This window comes from Cyprinus carpio, chromosome A6 (assembly GCF_018340385.1).
Source record: "Cyprinus carpio isolate SPL01 chromosome A6, ASM1834038v1, whole genome shotgun sequence".
In the NCBI taxonomy this organism is placed as follows: Eukaryota; Metazoa; Chordata; class Actinopteri; order Cypriniformes; family Cyprinidae; genus Cyprinus; species Cyprinus carpio.
The window spans coordinates 17,998,328-18,022,872 of NC_056577.1; the positions used below are offsets into that span (position 1 = coordinate 17,998,328).

Genomic DNA, 24,545 nt, shown 5'->3' on the forward strand with positions numbered 1-24,545 from the left:
CAGGCCATACTACTTCTCCGAGACCCAATTCCCCCGGCCCCCTGTACACACAGCCCCTTCTCACACTAATGCAAACTGGCTCTTTTAACATTGACAACCTCTTGATCTAATTTACAGCCAGCTGTGGTGTGTTAAAGTAGATGTTTTAAGTGCTTTGTTATCCTTGACTAAAGTGATAACAAGTGATATTCTTGGTGGTGGTCTTGGTGGGAGTTCATCTGGGTTTTTTTTTTTTTTTTTTTCAAGTGCTTGCCAAGGTCAAAGTTATATGATGAGGAATTATTAATGAACATTTCCTTGGTCTGATTAAATAAAGATGGTAACACTAATTTGATCACTTTGGTGGTGTAGAGGAGTGGGGTGTCTGTCAGCAGCAATAGATTTATAGTAGAATGGACATATACTGTGCACAATACACACTGTTGCTATGACGGTGTTATGATGACATCATGAAATAAACTCTATCAAACTGAATGTTCTTTCAGCTTATGAATCAGTGACGGCTCTTTACCAAAGCGTTGGCTCATGATTTTATGTGGTTGTATTCTTACTTATTAAAAAATAATAATAAGTGTTCCTTTAGTTTCCTCACTGCTTAGCCAAACTGTATTTGTTAAATTTATCTTCTAAAAGTTTGGAACATCATATAATGGCATAATTGCCAAATGAACTCAGGATAAAAATCTATTCTAAAATCTTTGAATACGTTTATATGGTTTTGAAAACTTTTATACCATTTTCAAGAAAAATATTAAATGTAATGTCTTTAAAAATGTCATGTGGTATAACCAAGTAAAAGTAATAACATATTTTACTTATTTTGAATATACATCATTTTCAGAAATGTTTTTAAATATATTTGTCTAGGTAAAATAATTTTTTTTTGTCAATACTATGAATTTTTAATTCATAAATATTACATTTGACTTCATGAGGTCAGTTGTAATGCCAATGACCTTGAGATTCAGTGATAAGGGTCTGCCAGGGGCCCGTTCTGTGATGTTTATTACTGTTTTCCTTTTCAAGAATATAATTATTTAATATATATATATCTATATATATATATATATATATATATATATATATATATAATGTAAGTTAATTCCTACTTTTTATCTCACAATTTGGACTTTTCAGAATTGTGAAATAAAAAGTAAACTGTTACCTTGTTATTTTTTTGGCAGAAGCACGGCAGAAACTACACAAACAAAAAAAAATGCAATATGTAAACTCAGAATTCAGGGGAAAAGGCAGAATTGCCAAGATATACCTGTATAAATTATAATATAAAATAAAATAAAATATATAATGGCATTTTTAAATGTATTTTTTTGAAAAAGATAAATAAGAGAATACATGTGTAACACATATAGTAATATAAAGTTATTTGTGTGCAAAGAAAAAAAATTAAATAAAGAATTGTTGCTTATAACTATTCTTATTTGTTTGCATGTATTATGGATCAGGATTCTGGTGGGGCCACTCCGCTCCATCTTGCTGCACACGGTTTGGGAGGGTGGAAGCTGTCCACTGGCACTGTCTCATGGGAATGAAGCAGAAGTGGAAACAAACTGTGGTGCTCTTCCTGCCCACTATGCCTGCAGCAAAGGGTGACCTCACCTGTTTGAAAGCTGCTGATTGGTCAAGCTCCAGGGTACAGTGTTACAGCTCAAATACGTTGTTATGACAGAGATGAAACCGGAGCATGTGACAAGCTGTTTTGGGGTCACTGGTCTTGTTTGGTCACAAATCTTGAGTTATTTGTTTGAGTACACTGAGTGCCTTAAAATGAGTGTCTTTTTAAAACAGATCCAATCAAACACACACACACATAAAAATAAACATGAACTGAAAATAAAATGTTTATTTTATTTTCAGCTAGTTGGCAAGCTGGCAACATTTTTTCATTTTCAGTTGTTCTCAAGAAACTAAAACTTAATCTGAAATAAAAATGATTCAAAATATGGACGTTCTCATAAAACATAAAAATATTGAAAAACGACAACAAAACTTGGACTAAAATTAAATTAAAATTTAAAATACAAAATCTAATGAAGACTAAATCAAAATATTAATAAAAAGTATAATCTCAATAATACAAAATTAACACTCTTTTATCTAACATTTATCTAAAGTATATGAACATTTTGGCACAGTATAACAATATGATGTCTATTCATATATTGACAGCACTGAGCAATCAAAGTTTCAGAGTTCAGCCACTTGAAACGATTCAATAAAATGAATGGAATTGGAACTGCATGTGCCAAAAGCAACTCAATAACAAAATCCAATTCCTTATAAATATTTATAATCATATGATTAATTATTGCATATATTTAACTATAATTATATGTACCACAATTATTCTATATAATTAAAGTTATAGAGTCTTATTTATTATATAATTAATTGGAAACTAATTTAAATTTGTGTGTAAAAACTACATTTTCAGTAATTTTCTGAAGACTTTGGGGGTTCTGGTGTTAAGGTGAAGATTAAGAGTTTGTTCCACCTGTGAGGGGTGTGTGAGGGTTTTGAAAGTGACTTTGTACTACACTGCGATGGAACAACTGGGCGTTTGCTCTTTGACTCACTGCAGAGTCAAGTCCAGAGGGAACATAGCCTTTAAATGTTGTTTAAAACAAAGCTACTTTCAAAATCAGTTTTTAGGCATGATAGTTAAAAATTTACAATACCATTTTAGGAGTCAGTAAGATTTAAATGTTGTTTAAAACAAAGCTGATACTTTCGCCCAGCAACAGCAGCAACATTAAATTGATACAAAAGATATATATTTCAAATAAATGAATTGTGAAAAAAAAAAAAAAAAAAAAAAAAAAAAAACAGCTCAAACCATGTTTTCAACATTTATAATAACAAGAAATGTTTTCTTGAGCACCACAATCAGCATATTAGAATGATTACTGAAGGATTATTAATGCTGAAGACTGGAGTAATGGCTGCTGGAAATTCAGCCATGCCTTCACAGGAATAGATGACGTTTTAAAAATATTAAAATAGAAAACAGTTACTTTAAATTGTAATAATATTTAACAGTATTACTGTTTTTACTATATTTATTTTTATCAAATAAATACAACCTTAGTGAGCATATGAAACCACTTTCAGAAACATTAAAAATCTTACCAACCCCAAACATTTTAATGGTAGTATTATTATAGTAGCCTATATTATAAGTTTATGTTAAAATGTTCAATTCTTTTTTAAGGTAATATATATATATATATATATATCATATATATATTATATATATATATATATATATCCAAACCACTACTTCTTAAAAAACCCTCTAACTATATAAACTATATGGAACCTATAGTTTCACCTTCCAAGCTGGCCTGCAAATTGCTGTCATAACTGAAAACCTCCATACAATCCCATGAACTTTAAATTAGCCTCCAGTGATTAATATCCCAGACAGTAATTGGTTTAACAGTGGTAGACATTGACACAATCCTTTTCTCGATTTATCCTTAGCTAAAATAGTTGATTTACCAGGACCTTATATGTCAAGATGCCTTTAGCACATGTTTTGAATCTTTTAGCACAGTTGTTAAATCCAATGAGTGAGATCTTTATGTTGACCAGTAACAGAGCTTAATTGAAGGGGCAAAAAGCTAACTATGTCATCCATAGATAGGGACATGGGAATGCCAATAGTGGGAGAGGGATTTTATGCAGAAATATCTTTTAGTGTGAAATTCATATCAGCCTTCAGAACCCCACACTCAATAAACACCCAAATGGACCTTTTTCAGGTGTGTTAATAGACAGACTAGTATGGGTGCCGGCACGCCTCTCTCTAGTTGGCCTGCCAGGAGGGACATCTACATGTTGTGGAGTATCTGGTGGAAAGACTGTGGAGCTGACGTGCATCTAAGAGTCCAAGATGGCATGACGCCAATGCATGCTGCAGCTCACATGGGCCACCATGCATTGGTGGTATGGTTGGTGGGGGTATACATTCACCTACACACATATACGTCTTGGTATCATGTTGTAGTAGAGCTCTACTACAGGTTTACAAGTGCACAATATTGTTTTGACTACTTCAGGTGTCCTCAACAGATGTCAGCCTATCTTGTCCAGATAATGAAGGGGTGACTGCTTTACACCTTTGCTGCCAGTGGGGGGCGTCATCGCATCTTGGAGAGGTTGTTACAGATGGGATCAAAGGTCAAGAAGGATTATTACTGGGGTGGCACTCCTCTAATGATCCGTTGGATGTTCCTTGCAGAGAATGGTGAGATAGAGGTGGGGTGAGTCTGTTGTGTTGTCGTGTCTTCTTTTATTTGTTCTAAAAACAGAAATGATTTTAATTATATCTTTAATAAAATCATTAAATAATCAAATCAAAAATAATTTCCCAGTGCTGTCAAATCCTTCTGGGGTTACCAGATCAACCCATAGGAAAGAGGACATAGATGTGTTCACGGCTGCATGATCTGGCTGAATACAACAGCCACTTTGAGTGTGGCAGATACCTTCGCTCTGTGGAGAGAAATGTAAGGTCTTTTATTTCTTCCATTCTCTTGGCAGAAGAGAACATTACAAGTGTAGTATGTTGATCATTTAGTGTTTAATGATCGATCGTTGTTTCAATTGTCTTTGTAAAGCCGCATGGTGCACACATGAAACTCTGGCATTATTTGAAATTGTGTGCATGCTGCCCTATCTTGATTCTGGAAACATTTAAAGGAGTAAGTGGCAGTATGTGAAATGTCAGACATTCGTGACAAAAGACTATGCAGTTCTAAGCTAACATTACTATGACATCTGTGGCACATACTAACATTTAGGCATGTTTTTTTGCAATTTCCACTGTTGACCATTAGGGTCATTTGAACACAATGTTTTTTTGAACTGACATTCAGAAATAATAATGTCTACTGAAGCTAATAAAATCGACTTAAAAGATAATTCATGGTCAGATGCTAGAGGGTTAACCCTCTCTGATGCATTAATTACTAAATCATAAATGAGCATTTGACAATATTTTTATTTCCTTATTTATGCTATGAAAAAAAAACTAACCATTTATTTATTTAATGAATTTTATTTATTCATTTACTCATTTATTAATTTATTTTGTTTAATAATAAGTGAGTTGGAGATCTGTCACCATGCATTTAAGGTGTAATGCAATGTAAGTCAATGACAGTTTGTAAATAATCAAAAATAATTTTAATCCTTTTTAAACCTTTAACCTACAGTATTATTATTATTATTATTATTATATTATTATTATTATCATATATTACTAATATTAAATATTTCAACGTAAAAATTAATGGAAATTTCCCACTGAAATGTCCAGTCATCAAATATTATACAGTGCAGATTACAGTGGATATTATTTAATTTTACTATATGTAAAACTATAAAAAAAAACATAAAAAATTGCAGAGGTAAACTAGTTCCTTAGATCCCATTCTGCTGAAGAAATATCATGAGGTTCATGTTACTTTACCAGTTTTTGTCAAACATATTGAATTATGCTATTATATGAATGTTTGAATAATAACAAGAATAGACATGTATAATGTATGAGAAAGGGTCAAAGGTTGTCACACATGGTGTGGATGTAACCATCATGCCATGAATGAATCATGCAGCAGAGGGTTAAAGACCTCGCAGTGAAGCGTCAAACAGACAAACTCAGAAAGCAAAAGGACTTTTCTCGTCCAATTTCACTTCTTGCCCTTAATGGGTCAGTTCTCTCAGTTGTTTCTGTATCCCAGATCATTCACAATCAGTTGTTTTTGACTGACGTGTCCATTCACATGAGAGCGTCTATGAAAATCAGGCCAGTAATTTAAGATGTCATGTTGCATCTACTTTCTAAGAAACTTTTTGCGTGTAGTGCACCTCAATGGCTTCTCAGCCTTATTGTTTCACATGGTAAATAAGATGCTGCTTAATTTAAGTCATACATTTTTCAAGGGTGAACATGGTAGTACTGTCGGGGGGCGGGCACAAAAACTGAACCACATAGGAAAATAAATTAATTCCACATTTAGAGCACAAAATTGAGTGGATCAGTCTATGGGGGATACTGCTGGTCTGGTGATTTACTGTATCTCACAACTGTGCATTCTTTCTTTTCTTTTTTGAAGATGTCCATCTGCATTAATGGGCGGTAGACAATAGCAGCTGCTGTTTTTTCTGTTCCTATTCAAGAAAAAAAAATTCATTTTTTGACTTGGATTTCTTCCAACATACCTTTGCTTAGCAGATAAACACGTTTAAGCTAATACTGAATGTGTGAGCTAAAAATCCATATGAACAAATTCTAGAGGAGCTGAATATTAATTTCCTTTAAATAAACATGTTGTATAGGGTATAGGCCATAAATTTATGTTTATGCAAACCTCTGTGGACTATACTGGATACTCAGCTGTTGAACTGTAAGCATACTGACAAAGCTTATGACAATACAAGGATGATTTTCCATGGTTGAACCTGCAAATAATTTTTCATTTTATCAGATAATAATAATAATTAAAAAAGTTTTCCCAGCTTTCAAAGTTGGATTGGAACCATAAAGAAAGTTCTTGATTATAAATCTGAATGTTCCATATTAATTTTGCTGTATGTATCAAACAAATAAAGCTAGATCTAGGACTAAAAGCTATGTTTTTGCTATGCCAACAGGTTAAAAACCAACTGAAACCAATTAAGAATTCAATTAAGTTTCATTAAAGTACCATGTCTGAAATTTCACAGAATTAATTACACCGTTTCCAATCACCCTTGTCACAATCTATCTTCCATAGATATATTGTAGTGTAATGATAAGGTCCCTGTCAACATGGGACATGAATAAATCAGTAATTAATTGCTCCTATAGCGATCCTGTGAGAGACTCGAAGAAACGTCAAAAATTAAGGACCAAACTGTTCCCAACAATAGAGATCTAATTAGTGAAGGGAGGCTGTTGAAGCATCAGATGGATGCAGCCGTTCGCAGGTCTCTCTATGTGCTGGGGGTGTATCGTACTTTCTGACCAGCAGCCTAGCTCAGGTAGAGGGCCGGGGGCTGAGCTGGTTAGGGATCCACAGGGTTTGGTTTCGGGTTTTTACCATTCTAATGCTTGGAAACAGATACTTGATCTATCAAATCGGTTGGAGAACAGGATGTTTGTTGGCTTCAAACATGCATCTGATTGTTTATCTTTTTTCCAATGGTAAACACATTTGATCGTGCAGTACTGCCTTGGACTAGAATACATACAGATAAGACATTTTGCTAAGTCCGAAATCGCATACTATACTTTCCTATTGTAGGCAAAAACAGTATGGTGAAGTGAGTAGTATATCGTGAATTCATATTTCACAGTAGGTGAGAAGTACCCAGATGACCTACTGTATTCTTAAACCCATTCGATGGATGGACACGTTACTTATCCCATGAGGCCACAGGAGGGGATTTATGAATGGCAGTGAAACGATGCATATAGTACCATCTGAATTCATTCATACTATCCATATAGACTTATATACAGTCTAACTTGATAAACAACTACCTCTGTGAAGCTGTTGGGTCATTAAGATGCTGTTCATTTGAACTTTCTTTTAATTATCAAAGAATACTGGAAAAAATATGTTTTCACGGGTCTCATCGAAATATTAAGCAGCACAACTATTTTTCAACATTGATAAGCAGCACCAAATCATATTATAGAATGATTTCTGGAGGATTATGTGACTTTGAAGACTAGTGTACTGACTGCTGAAAAGTCAGCTTTGCCATCCTGACAACAAATGAAAGTTTAAAACAAAAAACACTTAATTTAAATTGTAATAATATTTTACTGGAATAGAAACTGTGGATTTTCTACTCTATTGGTTAGTGTAAGAGATTTCTTTTAAAAGCATACCAACCCCAAACTTTTGAACAGTAGTGTATGTAACTTTAAAATAATAAATAAATAAATAAATAACTAGGGCAACATAAAGTCAAAAATATCATAACTAGGGCAACATAAAGTCAAAAATATCAACTGTCCTTATGTCATATTTAAAGAAAAAAAAAAAAAAAAATAAAATATATATAATAAAAAATATATATATATATATATATATAAAATTTGATAAGGTTAGTTCATGGTTGTAAAATGTCCATGTGATGTTCCTGAAAAACACAAAGTCATATTTATGAATTTAAAAATATTACTTTTTTACAATGAAAAAGTGATATTCAATAAGACTTTTTGAAAATATGAAGTGTTCTCACAAAAGAAACTTGGCACGTGTTTTACACTAGACTTTCTCTTTTTCTTTATCTTGGACACCCTCTTATATTTCATTGACCCAAAAATGGTTCCCAGGCCTCCCACTGGAAAAGACTGTCTTGGTTCACATCAGCATTATTTCAGGAATAAAGCATTTTAGTTTTCCTCCTGGTCCACTTATAGTATTGCCAAGTGTAGCGTACTTCACAAGGTTTTATTTCCACCTCAGAGTGCTCGGGACAGGCCATCTCATTTCCTAACGGTGCCTGTAATGGATTGTTTGGGCCGTTGGCCAGAGAGTTGCGTGCTAGGTATTTCCTCATGTTTTGGTTCATCCCAAAGAGGTCACCCTCCCTAAACACGGCCCTCCGCTCTAAACAGTGCGAGTGCCTTCTCCCTGAGACAGCTGCAATCAAATAAAAAAGATCAAGGGTTTATTTTACAACAGCATATATGCTTTCCTCCCATCTTATTCAGGCAGGGAATTAAGAGGCCAGCTGTATTAAATGTGTCCCTTCTGGGCTACACAAAGAAGGTTTATTTCAGTACAACAACAACAACAACAAATAAAGCTCTAGATTGGGAAATGTTCTTAGTGTGATGTAAAGTACAATGAAGCTCTGTGTTTGTTTATTGCAGGTACTTTCAAGCATTATAAAAAACCTTGGAGAGTTTGGGTCAGGATGGAGCCTTTATAGAAATACCAGTGCTAATCGACCACTAGGGGGTGGTAAGAGAGCTTTTTTTACGAGTTTACCCCCCTGAGAAGAATCTTTCAACATGTTTCTCATCAAAACGCTCAGTCATATCTCAAGAATGCTCTGATTGCTTTGACCTTTAGTGGTCCGCTACACATGGAACAGTGTTTACCATTTAACTGAGAATCTGTAATGACACCAAACAAATGTTTTGTTTATGCTTTTTGTGCACCTGCAGATTCCAGGTTTGCTGTAAGCTTCGGTCATAATTTCCTTTTTTTCATCTTCTAAGGCAGTTGTCTTGAAGTCATTTGCTTACTGAACCACTTTGCACATGATCAATGAAGTGAAGCAATTAAGTGCTACCTACCCTTACGAAAAAGAAGTTTATTCAAGTGTGCTATTAGTATACTCTCTTTAAACTAAAAATAGGAAAGTATGCTTTAAGTTTACTTTTTATGTACTTCTCAGAAATGGGCTTTATGTAATCAGAAATATACTTAAAATGACATTTAAGTATACTTGACTTATACTTACAAAAAGTCTAAATATACTTGAACTTTACTTAAGTATACTAATAAAATAAAACTTGAAGTATACTACTTTTTGGTAAGGGTAATACAGCACCAGATTTGTCATTCATTTTTTTAATCAAACACTGAATTTATATTGTCCTGAACTTTACATGCATTGTTCATGGTCTTCCCAAATAAGGGCATTGCAGTTTCTGAATTCTTGTACTTTCATATGCTCTGAATTTCATGAATCATGTACTTCTTGGCTATAATGAAGATTTGTATGAATACATTTTCAGAAATACTATGTCACTTTTGTGACCAGTGGTCCTTGACCTATGACATAATAAGTGCTACAGGTCAAGTGAGGTGTCTAGGTTTGAATCTGATGCTTTCTCAGCTCATGAGGCCTTATGGGATAGAGAAATGTCAACTGGTTCCACATCTCAGAATCTCCAGCAGATGCAATAGGTCATCTGGATGTTGTTCACCTACTGTAACCATGAATACTGAGGCATTCTGGGCATTCAAATTAGGGCTTGCTTTTAGAGAAGTATGCATGTTCAGATGTAAGGCATGTCCATGATTTTGACTTGCTTCTGCCAACTGACAAATAAATTGGTGCCAAAATAGCACAGATTTTATTTGGACGTACAGCCTTTGAGGTCAACAACAAAATCTGAATCTGACACATTATTTATTTCTACTAAATACCATTGTTTTACTGTAAGGACTTGCATATTGTATTTCACAAGAGTGTTTGTCTGTTCTATAATTTCATCATCATGAGATTTCCAGAAAATTCCTGGGTCAATGACATATAATACTGTCCATGATAAAAATAAAAAAAAACACTTTGAGGACTTTGCCTCCTCATTTCAGAGCACCACACACACACCACACCAGCACACATATGTACAGTCGAACCAAAAATTATTCAGACACCAGATTTAATTTTTGATATGTATTTTTACTAGTGGGTCCAGGACACTATAGTTAATTTATGTATGTGAGGATAGCAAAATAATAACCTGTTATACAGTGGATATATATATCTAAATATATATATATATATATATCTATACAAATGCACTGAGGAATTCATATATATATATATATATATATATATATATATATATATATATATATATATATATATATATATATATATATATATATATATATATATATGAATTCCTCAGTGCATTTGTTGGCTGCTTCTTACAAGATGTTGTTGAAAGTAATATAACTTCCTTGTTTACAACCATTTCAGTCCCTTTCAATATAAAAGTCTTTACTGCTAACTCACTCATAAAAACAGTCCCTTGTCGGCATCTAATGGCAGAATAATGTAACTAAAATCACCATCATGAACACACACCGTTTCCCAAGACTAAATACTATAATTACACACTACTATTTATATAAAATATTATTTATTGAATAATAATATTTAATAAACAACAACTGTCATCATGAAAGCTGCTAGGCAAATCAGTCAAAAGTACGAAGGCAGTGCTCTGATATACAGCATTAAAGTTACATAAAATATAACATGATGAGATTTTGACCCCAGCCAAAACTATTTGCTCTGGAACAAAAATAGATTAATATGACCAAAGACTGTTAGATTTACCCAAAACGAATAATATCTCATATTTAACCACTAGAGACATCAGAGCCAGAAGATTTGCTTTCAGTGGGTTCATGAGTACTAGATATGAGGACCTGGATCTCATATCTCCGAAAACATTGAAGGAAATTTTCAAATATTTATCATATAGTTATCATTATTAACTTTATTAACATTATTAACATTATCTTTATTAACAAACCTCATATTTGAATTCTAAACAAGTACATTCTCCCCAAAAAAACCTCTTAAAACTACATTCTTTGACACAAAAAAACAGTATTATTTTGGGCGTCTTCTGTGTCACTCGCTGTGAGAAATATTGCAAGTGGAGTGATACAAACGGTGAAACGGTTGGAGTTCTGATATCACTAGAATATCACACTCCTCTCAGCCAATCAGATTCGAGTACCAGAAAGAACTGTTGTATGAATAAATAAATAAATAAATAAATAAATAAATATCATTAATTATTCATCCATTTATAAATTGATAAACTTGAACCAACCTTCCATTACATAAAATGCTCAAATTATCTGACTTTGACCTTGACACACAATCATGAGGGTCCTCTTTATGATACAATTTTTTTATTTGTTTTGTGTTGTTTGTTTGTTTGTTTTCTCCTGCATGTTTCTGCTTAACTTTGTTGGTTGCACCATTAGACTGAATTTAATGCACTTTTTTATTTAATTTTTTTACTTTATGCTCCAAAAACTATATAAAAAATAAATTATATATTTCACACGTATGCCTACATGATGGATTAGAGCTCTTACTCTGGACGTGCTGAAATTTAGGATGCTGGAGAGAATAAATCAACTGACCTGATTGCATTGTCACCTATTTTTCCAGGGCATACATTATTAAACAAATAATGGAAAGGTTCTCCTCATGCAAAGCCCCATCTTTCAGGCTAAGACTTGAGAATGTTTTTTCTAGTGATTGGTGTTGATGTGTGTAAGGTCACGTCCCCAGTTTAATGTGGTCTCAAAGATATAAAAAACAACAACGTGAATGAAAGAGATACACTGTCTCTGTCCGCTTCTTCTGATTTGACAGTCTCCTGCTTTCTATCACACTGCTCGCATGTCGATTGGTTTGTTCATTAGTGACATTGCCGGCTACCCAATACACTGTGTAAATTATTAAGTGCATTCTCCTATCAGAGTTTATTGTTTATTGTCTGTTGGGCCATGGCCAGTTGTTGGGATGGTGTGGATGTAGTCAACACATCTCTGGGTGTTCACATCGCGTGTCACTGGCTAGTGACAGAGTGATCAGGTGCTGCTTGTGTGGATATCGACCATAATTAAGAGGACGATAATTTGTAAGTAACTATTGTGCTTTGTATACATGTTGTGTTTGTTGAGCTAATGGATTGTTGTTGTTGTTGTTGTTGTTGTTTTATTATTCCTGAACAATGCATAATTATTGTTAATTTCAGATGCAACACATGAATTACAGTATTTGAGCTACTACTTTTAGTTTCAAAACGGTCATTGTAATTGTTTTAATTTTATATGAATTAAATTCAAATTTAATGTTTTCATAGCATGATTATTGAAGTGATTATTGATCAGTGTCTTTATTGCACCTTTAAAATTTCACAGTTTAGGGCTTTCTAAAATTTAATCACTAATCTAATCTAATCTAATCTAATCTTATTTTATCACATCTAATTGGTTGAATATATTAAAATTCTATATTCTATAGACAAATGGTCTAATACATTGTCAAAATACATTCAAAATAAAATGGTAAAAATTAACATTTGACATTTTAAAAGCTAAAAGTTAATTTAAGCATCACACTAATTTAATGTACAGAGTTATATATATATATATATATATATATATATATATATATATATATATATATATATATATATATATATATTATATATATATATATATATATTGATATTTGCTAAAGATTACATTAAAAGATGTTAAATGTGTTGCTGTTTTTTAAATATGAACTTTTAAGTGAGCGTTTAATGATGGCAAAGGGAAATGAGCATGCATAATTAAAAATCTAATATCTACCAGTAAAAAATAATAAAAATAAATACATAATAATAATAAATATTGACCAGTAAGAAATATGCTGCCAATAAACTGTACACCCACAGTATTATGATTCATTGAACATGTATTTTTAAAATTTATTTAGCTTTTCTTTTCTGTTTAATCTGCGAAACATGAGAAATTAATAGGTTAGAACTTTACCCGAGCTTGCTTGCTTAATTCTGTTACTATTTGTAGTATAGAATTGATCCGTTATTCTATGTAAAACAGCTAACATAGAAAGAATGCCATCTTCAGCTCATTCATCACCCTTTCTACATTTTTAAAATAAACTTTCCAGCACAGAGGATTTGCTGCTGTAGACACTTTGGACCATTTTCACTCAGTCCTCTAAATTTAAAAACTGTCAAACATGGTCATGAAGGTGTAAAAGTGATTTAACATAGAATGTACTGATTATATGTCAACACAAGTGTGTGGTCTTGAATTCCTCCAGAAAGCAGAGAGATATGTGGAGACTTTAACCTTAACCAAACCTTACACAAACCACGCAGGCCTTCATATTTCTACCATTTCTGATTCTTTCCCCCCAAAATAATTTCATTTAATGTACTAGAACAGAACACTGAGAAATATCCCACAGTCTCTGTCTGCTTCAGCTCTTCAATGATGTTCTGCTAACTTGTTTTCAAGATAAAAGTCTTGCATGTCTTAGTGATTTTTATCTGTGAGTCCCCCCCTTAAGTATCTGTCCAAAGCAGCTGGTGAAAAAAAGATTTTAATTTGTTTTGCACCAGATTTCCACCATATTACCTTATAGCACCTTATATGGATTTTGTGCTTTTGCTGTAGTCTCACTCTCTCCATCAGTTTTTGTGTGGCCCATTAGGCAGAGAAGAGGATGGGAGGAAAATGTTAATCCAGCATCCACTGCCTAAGCCACAGAAGAGGATAGCTGATGAAAACCAAATGGGCCATGGTGTCCACTGGCTTTGATTAAACCTTCACGCAGAGACAGATGCATCCTGATCGTGAGTGAGGAACTGAACTGTGGCTCAAAGATCACGAAGGAAAGAAATTCCACTTCGCTAATGTAGTTTTGCCCCATATACCCACATTACCCCTCCCAAAGTTTATCTATTTATGAATTGCACAACTTCTGGGAAATTTATTCCTGCCTTGCCCAAGCCGTGTCACAGCACATTTCGTGCTGTTCGGACATCAAAGTCCAGTGCAAGAGGAAATTGAGAGGACCACCTCACAGAGACAAAGCAAAATAGCATGCTGCGGCGTATCAGTGTTCCCTTTGATGCTCTGTGCGTGTGTGTGTTTTACAGAGAGCCCTTTGAGAGCCGCATTTGATATGCATCCTGCATGGAGTCCATTAGGATATTACAGTTTCATCAGCGGTGATCTAAATGTTTCCATATACTCTGCATTTTCCCTCTGGTAAAGTGGGATCTAAATGTTGGGCTCAGGTACAACTATTTTGCCCCCCAGCTAGGGCCCCTCTTACTGTAATGCTTACATATCGCTGTGTGGACCACAACACTGCACAAAAGAAAGAACACAAATAGCTGTTTTTCATGTGTATATGATTCTGATATTCTGCTGTGTAGTGGATCAAATGGCAATAATTGTGCTTTTATTCCATTGCCTTACAGGTCTGTGTGAAATAATGTGCTTTGATGGCACACTACCTGAATCAGTATATATTATATGATTATAAAAGCTCTTTGTATTGCAGCTCTTTCCAGTTGCCCAACCCCTGGAAGAGAACTGTCCTATAGAGGAAGAGCTCAGCGAGAAACCAGCTGTGTCACAGCAACCCAGCTCTGATTATTACAGACAGATCACTAATACACACAAAGACATGGACAGTCTCAAGGTAAGTTTTATAAGTTTTTGAACAATAATACAGTACAAATGACAAAGAGTATACCATTAAATCTGTTCCACAATTTAGTGAGCTGTTTCCTCCTTTAATTCCTCCATAGGTAGCTGTATTCTAAAGCAGCGTCCTAACCGCGTAGCACCTCATAAGGAGTTATTTCAAACATTACATGTAGAAACGGCTCCGTGCGCCCACACATCTGTTAGTTGTAATATTTGTTGTCAGCATGTTGCTAAGCTAACACTATAATAAGTAAAAAACACACATTATTGATTACTGATACATTTTGGTTTTGAATGGATTTAATCTTTATATTTTTTCCACTGAGCATGCATGTAATACTGACTGAAGCCCAAAGTATACTTTAAAAGATGTTTATATGTATAGTACACTGGGTTACAGTATGTGTGTACATTAACATAATACACGCTTAGCCAGATATTTCTAACTGTGCATTCATTGTACGCTTAGCCCGAACAATATAAGGTTTATTTTTTTATTTTTTTTTTTGGCCAATTAGTTTGTCCACTAGGCTGCAACACTGTTCTAGCCTGTTGTTTCACAGTTGAAAAAGAAACTGAAGTATCGTTTGGTCTTTAGAATGTGGCTCAAATAATGCCTAAAAATGTTCCCTTCATGGGCAGCCCAATACATTTTGGAACAGAACAATTATGACAGAAAAGTGTGCTTAATACTTCGCTGTAGTGCGTGTCCATTTTCAGTGGACTGACTTTCCATTTCATTTCAACCCCACCAGCATCCTGAGACAGAAGATTCCCCTCAAGCCCGTTACCCCCTTTCAACTCTTTCACCCTCTCCTCGCCCTTCCTCCACTACCCCCTTGCCTCCATCTTCTACCTCACATGGGAAAACTTTCCAGAATGTCCACATGGCCACTACGGGTGAGAAAGCCCTAAGGGGGCTGTTTAATATCCCTAGTGCTGTTGTAAGTGTATGTTCTGCCCTGCTGTCACCATTGACTCATCCTTCCTTAATTTCACTTGATGACTTAATTCCAGTTTAGTGAGTAATGGTAATCAGCCTATGTGAATATGATCAGAACCATAACTGGAAACAGATGAGAGTAACAAACGTTGTTCTTGTTCTGATTTTCATTGCAGTGGTGAAGAACCTTAGTTCCAGTACGCCTCCGAGTAAGCCAGTACCAGAGAAAGGGAAACTGTTTATGGGAGAAATGAAACTGGGAGATGTAAAATCTATTGCCAGCATTAAGAAATCTGGATTGGCAGCAGATTTGACCATTTCAGTTAAGAAATTTAACATTCACAATCTCTTATGATAATTGAATCTCTAAGGCTATCTTCACACTAGCAGAATACAGTTGTCATTCCTGTATTTCAATGCTATATAGAGTTACATGACAACTGCATTCTATAACCGAACAGACAACCTTAAATTTTCAAGATGTACACTTGCCTTTCTGTGAGAACAGCAACGCACTGGCTAACTAGTTGTTGTGTGATCACATCAAACTTATCCACTTTGCACTGGACACAATTTATTTATTATTTTGGGATCCAATAACTTATGGAGATGGAAAGGCAGAGGTTTTAGATCCAGTCGTTGTTTTGTTTTGTTTAGTTTAGTTTAGTTTAGTCATAAATCCTTCATACATTTGAGATTTCCAGTGTAATGGAATTCACTGTCTTAAATATTTACTACATGTACATTCACTGTCAGTATGGTTGCAGGCATTATTAACAACTGTCTTTAGCATAAAAATACACAGCACACACACATTTCGAGTAAAATCTGTGGTACTAAAGCAGAACTCTTCTCCAGTTGTCTTAGTAAATATGATTGTTAGTTCGTAAACACTAACCATGAGAATGTTGCATATTTATTGACTTTAACTGTTATGAAATGTACTAAAGCACTTTAGCAAATATGTAAAAAGAAAACTGCACCAAAAAAATTAAAAAAGGAATTTTAACAACCAAGTTAATTAAATTCTTGATTTCATATTAGCCAAGCATGATAGTGCTGTTTTTGTTTTTCATTCACTTAAGTGTTGAAAATATGCTTGCCAATAAATTATTGTCTTCATTCTCTTTTAGAATAAAATGGTGGTGTTACCAACAGAGGAGGCTAATTTGTCTGATATTGATTACCTGGTTACCCATGCACGATGAGAAGGGCAGATCTATAGCAGAATGGAAGAGACAAGTGATGGTACGACAGCTACAGGCCAGCTTATTCAACCAAGAAACCCAGAGGATAAAGGTGAGCTACAAATATTGCATTAAATGTCTTTTAAATGCATAGATAACAAATCTGAGATGATGCTCTGACTGCTGTTTTCTCTCTTAACTTGACATTTTATCTTACTTAACAGGAGAGTGGTAGTAGATATACAAAGATGGACAGTTGGAGGTACTCCCATGTTCACAATGCCATCTTGGGTCCGTTCGGAGAGCTTCTAACAGAGGATGACCTCATTTATCTAGAAAAGCAAATTGAAAGTGTCTCGATGCAAAAGAACTGCGAGGGCTATGAAATGGAGCTTGCTCGTCTGGCCGAAGAACTTCGAAACATTCTCCCGGCACCCATTGTCAACATCACAGTCAATACCCAGTACAAGAACTCTACACAGACTCCCTTACCCGTTTGGTGCAACCGTATTTCAGGCATTGTGAAGAGTATGTCGCTGCTTATGACCAACCTCACAGACCAGCCCTACTGCAAAATGCCAAACACAGAGCTTGTGAATGTCTTTTCTCAGCCATCAGAGAGGCAAGCTGTCAACAGAGGCAGGAGGGAGAAGATAGAAAATGAGATTCAACAGTTTGGGGTCTCTGTGAGGAACTTAAAGTCCAACTTTGAGAATGAGAACGATTCCTCACAACAGGATTCAGGGATGACTGAATCACTGGGTGAACTAGTTCAAGAACCAGTAAAAAATGGTTCAGATGAGGTCTCCCAAAAACAAGAACAAAGACCAGAGGTTGACCACATTGATGATTCATCTATCGACTATGTCATCAGTGATGACATGGAAAGCACAACACTGCGCAAGGAACGTATTGTGGTCTTGTTCCTGGGTCACTGGAAGAAGTCGGCTTATACTGTAACCGTGAGAAACGCTCAGAGGAAGCAAAGTGTTGATTCGCTGGATATATCTAAGAAGCTGAAGTATGAACGCAAAGCTAGCTTGGATATCTCTCGAAGAAACACCTTGGAAAATGGCAAATTCGGGCATTTCTTCAAGCAGAGAAGTGCCATCAATAAGATGATTGGGAACTGGAGAAGCATGATCTCATTTGTACCTTCACGACAGATCCGGAGACTCAATCGGCAGCAGGCCATTTTTTCACCTGAGCAGTTCCTGCCCCGTGTGGATGGATCTCCTGTTGACTATGACGCGCTGACACTCGACCTCTTCATGCTCGGCTACTTTCACATCCTTGAGCTAGATTTGCCAGCAGATGAGAGGAAAATGAGACACTTGCTGTGCTTTGAAGTGTTCGACCATGTGGGGCGTTTCACCTGGGAGACTGTGCGTGATTTTCACAAGGCTGTAATTCAGGACATTGAGGCAGGGAACCGGGAATGGAAGGATGGATTTGAGGACATTAAAGTGAAGTTCTTTGGAGATGGATCGGGCCAACCAGAGCTTGAACACTCAGAACAGACCACAACGGTAGAAACGAGGCCTGTGCCTAAAGTCATTGTACAGACACCCACCCCAGATGAGAGTGATGTCCTGAAGAGTAATTCTGATATTAGTAGTCTGACTAATAAGGAGATTTGCAAATATATTGACCGTAGTTTTGCTTTCTGGAAAGAAAAGGAGGCTGAGATATTTGATTTTGAGTAATGACAATACATATTTTTGGGCGCAAATGTACATAGAGATTCCTTATTATCTTTAAATATATATTTTTTGAATTTGATGTAGAACTGGTACCAATATTTATACAGTTGTGACATGTAAGGCATGCTTTTGCCATTTATCCTCCAATTTTCCAGGAGTGCAATGTAGAAGACTGCCATAAACTGAAGTGTTTGCCTTTTTGTCAGAATTATCAATATGTGATTTAAAAAAAATTAAATGCCCTTTTCTGTTGAATTTTTGTTACTCCTTGAGAATCAAGACATTTAGATAATTAATTTGCACCAATGCTGGAGGCTGCTTACTCTAATGATTAAATAAATAATCATCTGACTGCTTACTATTATACAGAAAGTTATGTGTATCTCTTTAAGAGCAGGTGGGAGCTTAACCGTTCTATTTAGATTCTGAGTATAGCTCCGCAGAATGTCTGGCCTAAAAATAGCAGTGTGAAAGACAAGCATGCTGTCCCAGTGACTCTGCAAAAGACAGCGTGTCCCCCATCTCAGACAGCAGCAACAAAAAAGTCTGCCTTCTAAACAAGTACTGTGAATAATGTATGATTTCTGCTTTCATTCACGAGCAGGTAAGTTGAATTCCTATGTTGTTAGTTTTGTTGTGTTAAATGGAATTGATTAACATGCACTGTTGTTTCTCCAGTGATTTTTTTTTTCCTTCTTTTTTTGGTGGGGGGGGGGGTGATTTTGTGTGCAAATTCTCTCACAGGCAAATAAATGAATCTCTCCCAATGTGCCTATCAGATGTACTGTTTTTGGCAAGAACCTGTTTTTAACTCTGGTGATAATCGTCTGATAATTTGACTTATATTGATGTGCTAACATGACTTCATTCTCTTCCAGTTTGTTCCTAAAATGTTCTGTTACCATGTAGAAAGGTGAAAATTTGTCCTTAGGTCATAGGAGACTCCACACTACTAGGATCAAGAATGTCGCAATCGGATTGCATGTGACTGATTGTACCCATTTGTGTTGTGTTGTAGGTAAACACTGAAAACATCTGTTGGTTGGCCCTGAATGCATTAAGGCCATAGGTCAGAGTGTCGTCATGGTGCGTAATATAGACGATCTAGACTTCTGCCTCTCTTCCCATCCGCAGAGCATATTAGAGGGTCTTCACTCCCTCTGCTCTCAACCCAAATTTGTGGATGTCACCTTGAGCGCTGGTGGACGGGATTTCCCCTGTCACCGGGGAATCCTTGCACTCTGCAGCCATTACTTCCAATCCATGTTCTCAGGAGATTTTGTGGAGAGCATTGGTGCTCGTGTTGAGCTTCATGATGTAGATCCCAATGTTTTGTCGTCATTGTTGGACTTTGCTTATACAGGGAAACTCACCATCAACAAAAAAATGTAGAGGGCCTCATCTGCACGTCCAGCCAGCTCCAGTTCCACACTGTCCGTAGTGTATGCAGTCGATATCTGCAGCACCAGATAGATGCCACTAACTGCTTGGGAATCCTTGAGTTTGGAGAGATCCATGGTGCCCTGAAGTTGTTGCCAAAGCATGGAGCTTCCTCCTTGAAAACTTTGAGGCAGTGCAACAACATGAGGAGTTCTTGATGCTGGAGAAAGACAGGCTGGTGGCCTGCCTGAAGGATGAGGATCTGCACATAAGAGATTACCGGTCTTGCGTCAAGGCTGTTTTGGCCTGGGTTGGGCATTGTAGAGACAATCGGATCTGCCACCTGCAAGAATTGTTGGGCTTGGCTAAGCTTTCCCTCCTCACAGAATCCTACCTCACTGAGAACTTGCTTAAAGAGCCATTGGTACAAGACTCGCTACAATCCAAAGAGCTTGTGGAGAGAATATGTAGAGAGGTCAGTCAAATCTCTTTCATGTAGAGATTTTTTAAAGATAATGTTCCATACTATAATTATTATTATTATTTTTTTTTTTTTTTTTTTTTCAGAAACGAGAAAAAGACAGGAGGTAAGTCAGACCAAAGAGTCACTGAGAAAACACTCAACCTGCAGGAGGTTTTATTCGTCATGGGTGGTCGCTCGCTGGATGACTCGGATAACGAAGATGAGGATGAAGATGAAGACAGAGATAGAAGGTTATACCCCAGAAATTGTGGTTATTACAACCCAAAGCTTGGTAAGGACAGCTTTAGCTGATACATCAACTTTATTTGTAAATTTTATAAAAGGAAAATTAGGATAATGTGGAACACTGATCTGATGTGCACACTACCAGTCAAGTTTAAACACACTGAGCAGTAGAAAGGCAATGCAAAATCCAGTGTTATATGACTAGAGAAAACAATGAATAGATGTTTCGATGCATGTAACAGAGAAAGACTACACATTGTTCATTTATAAAGGACAAGGTCTCATTTACTCTATTTCACTCTACATACTGTATACATTTGCATTTGTAAGATTTTAAGTGCATTTTATTCTTTTTTCATAGGGCAGTGGTATCAGCTACCTGATTTTCCCAACTACAATAAATGGGGGTTATTCTGTCGTCTCCTTAAAATAACAATGTGTATGTCACAGGTGAGCTGAACACTTTTCATAAGATATTTAGTTGTTGCTAAAGTCTGTATCTCGCATATTATTTTATTTTATTTATTTTTTACTATATATATTGGAATATGGATAATTTGCTGACTGGTTGGTGTGGACTGTATGCCTCAAATCATAATGACAAGAAAAAGAGAGACTGAAGAAATGAGAAGGAAATAATACCAATAAAGAGAGTAGGAGACAAATTCTATTTTTACCTAGAGAAAACAAATCCACAGATTTTCAGGGTATTTATAGAGACTATGAACTTTGGGAAAGGATCAGTGAAATTTATGGCTTTATTGCACACATGAATGGAATGTCATCGCCATTGAGGATTTGGAGATGCTAAGATAAAACAGTCCCCTGTCTTATAGACAATCCTGCTAAAACACATAAGACCTGAACCCACTTTAGAAATGTGGGGACTAGAGCACAGTAAAAGCAGAACATAAACTTTGTGATGACCTGGGAAACTTGAGGCATTATTGCCTGATGTTGCTTGGTCACTAACTGCAACATTTTTACTTTCCTGTTGAACTGAGAATTTTATTCAAATAAATCAGCAAAGCCTTCATCTGAATTTACACGGAATGAGAAAAAAAATCCCTTTAACAACCTTTTGCTAACTCAAAGGAGGATCAAGAGGGTCTCAGTCCAACACCTGGTCCACCACAGAGACCTGGAAGTACATCACTCGTGAGGGGAAGTGGGTCACAGTCGCTCCAATGTTGCGGCCCAGGACTAACCATTCTTCTGCAACTCTCAATGGAGAGATTTATGTAATTGGTGGTAAGCAAACAAACCAGTTTCCAACTGGAGGCTTCAAACAAATGGTTTTGGGTAGATCTCCATGCTGAACTGGGCATTTTTGTGTAACAAACGGCATTGTCTTTCATTGACAGGAACAACTATGGATTTTGTTGAAGTTGAACATTATGACCCATTCAATGATTGCTGGAGTCTTACGGGCCCAGCACTGAAGTATGTGACTAACTTTACAGCCATATCATGTGAAGGAAAGCTTTACCTCATTGGTTCTTGTGCTGTTAAATACAATGCCCTGACTATGCAGTGCTACAATCCTGTTATAGGTAAGAGGCAACACATGTCACCATGGTTAGGATGTGTTTAAGTCTTATTAATATCCATACAAGTATCAGTAAAAACAAACCGCGTTTGGTCATAACAACTTCTATTATTACAAACTAATAATTCAGATCAATTTTATGAGACACTTTACAAGACACAGTGTAAATTATAATGTCTCTCATGGTGCACTGCCAACATCTAATCGTGACTAGATGACAATACTGTGTATACTTTTGTTAATAAGATTTCTCTTCTTCAACAGATAGCTGGTGTATCATCTGTTCTCCTTTCATTCCTAAATATCTCTCTTCTCCCCGCTCTGTTTCTATGGATGGAGTCATTTACCTTGTAGCAGATAACACCAAAAAGGTCTATCTGTATAACCCAGAGGGTAATATGTGGGAAAAAGTGAGTTAAAGATGATATTTATAATTCTTTTTTTACACAGGAAATCTGGAACCATATACAAAGTTAGCTGAACCTTAATATGTGACCTGATTACTGATATTTTATGTTTGCTGTTTTTCTTCCCAGATTCAGTTTTCTACACACTCGTCATGAAAATGGTGATTTGGTGGTTCTAGGTGGGCAATTGTATGTGACTGGGGGGCACTGGAAGGGCATGGAGGGGGATTACGGTGTGGAAGTGGAAGTATACAACCGAGCATCCAACACTTGGAAGGTGGAGTGCTTCCTTCCCAGGCTCTGGACTTACAGTGGCTGTTGTTCCATCTTCCTAGAGACTTCCCAGTGGACTGAAATCTTCCCTGATGAGACTTAATATCTGTTCTGTTCCTTAATTCCTGACTTAGGTTTTGTTGCAAAAAAAAGTTTAATTTTGTATTGTGAGTTTGGCCATGTGATATAAACATTATAAATGTTTTACATTTCTTTCTACATAATTTAGCAATCTGTTCATTGCCTTTATGTGGGCTAAATAAAAACCTTTGAATTAAATGACCTGATATATATATATATATATCTATATATATATCTATATAATTATAATATATATATATATATATATATACACACACACACACACACACACACACACACACACACATTAAAGCGCTCATTTTATTGTAAAATTCTAATTTTAATTAAAAAAAAACATCTTATTCTAATGTCTTTGGCAACCTTTTTTTTTTTTCATTTGATTGCATTTGTTTTATTTTGAAATATATGTTTTTTTTATTCAGAAAAAAAAATGTTTTATGATGTTTATTACAAACAAAATCTTGCTCCTTTAAAACCCTTTTTTAGTTTTCATTAACTGCACTGGATTTTTAACAAAATGCCAATAATACTGGAAATACATTTGTGTGCAGCCGTGACCTGCAGCGTCTGTAAAACTATGGGAAGCCGAAAAGCTTGCGTTTTAATTCTCATGAGAAAACAGCGGGCGGCGTCCGGATTCCCTGGCAACCATGGGCACCCACCTCCAGCTTGTGCTGTGATTGCAACTTTTGCACTTGTTTCAATGTGTTAATATTAGGGACAATAAGTCTACAACAAATTTTTTTTGAAACTTTTGTTACTGCTAATAATGGTTTCATCTTTAAAGCTTATGGAAAGTGGTTGGCACTTTATCCAAATGTTAATTTTCAAAAAGTATGGACAGTCCCAAACAAATTTTTGTTTAATAAGAAATAAAATGAAGTTAATTTAAAAATTATTCCTCATTACCCCTGCAACAACTATTTTAAGTAAATTTATACAAAATCTTTCTCCACTCTCCTCTTTTTGCCAAGAAGAGGAAGAATCTCTTTCACATTTATTCTATTTCTGTCCTTATTCTAAACAATTTTGGCTTCAAATTTCAGCATCTTTACTTCTTGTATTCTTTTGTTGATGTAACATTTCAGCAGTTAAGGTTCTCTTTCATTCTGTGGTTTCTGACAAAAGGAAGCTAGAGGATGTCCTGGACATTATTTTGTATGATGGGAAAATTCCACATTCACAAAAGGCGCGATGCCTTAACTTTAAACCTTATTGTAAAATATTCACTTCTGATTTACTTTTGCTTTACTCATGACT

The 24,545-nt window shown here is 35.5% G+C and overlaps 1 protein-coding gene and 1 pseudogene across 1 annotated transcript; both read left to right on the forward strand.

Annotated features, from left to right (window-relative positions):
• Positions 1-1,457: 1,457 nt before the first annotated feature.
• On the forward strand, positions 1,458-20,315 carry LOC109061317 (annotated as a pseudogene).
• On the forward strand, positions 19,949-23,457 carry LOC109061316 (kelch-like family member 30). Its single transcript, XM_042758232.1, is given in 10 exon segments — positions 19,949-20,246; positions 20,249-20,380; positions 20,383-20,740; positions 20,813-21,000; positions 21,316-21,380; positions 21,383-21,404; positions 22,050-22,205; positions 22,319-22,507; positions 22,768-22,914; positions 23,042-23,457. Coding segments are annotated over 10 exon segments (1,800 nt in total). The 3' UTR covers positions 23,287-23,457.
• The last annotated feature ends 1,088 nt before the right edge of the window (positions 23,458-24,545 follow it).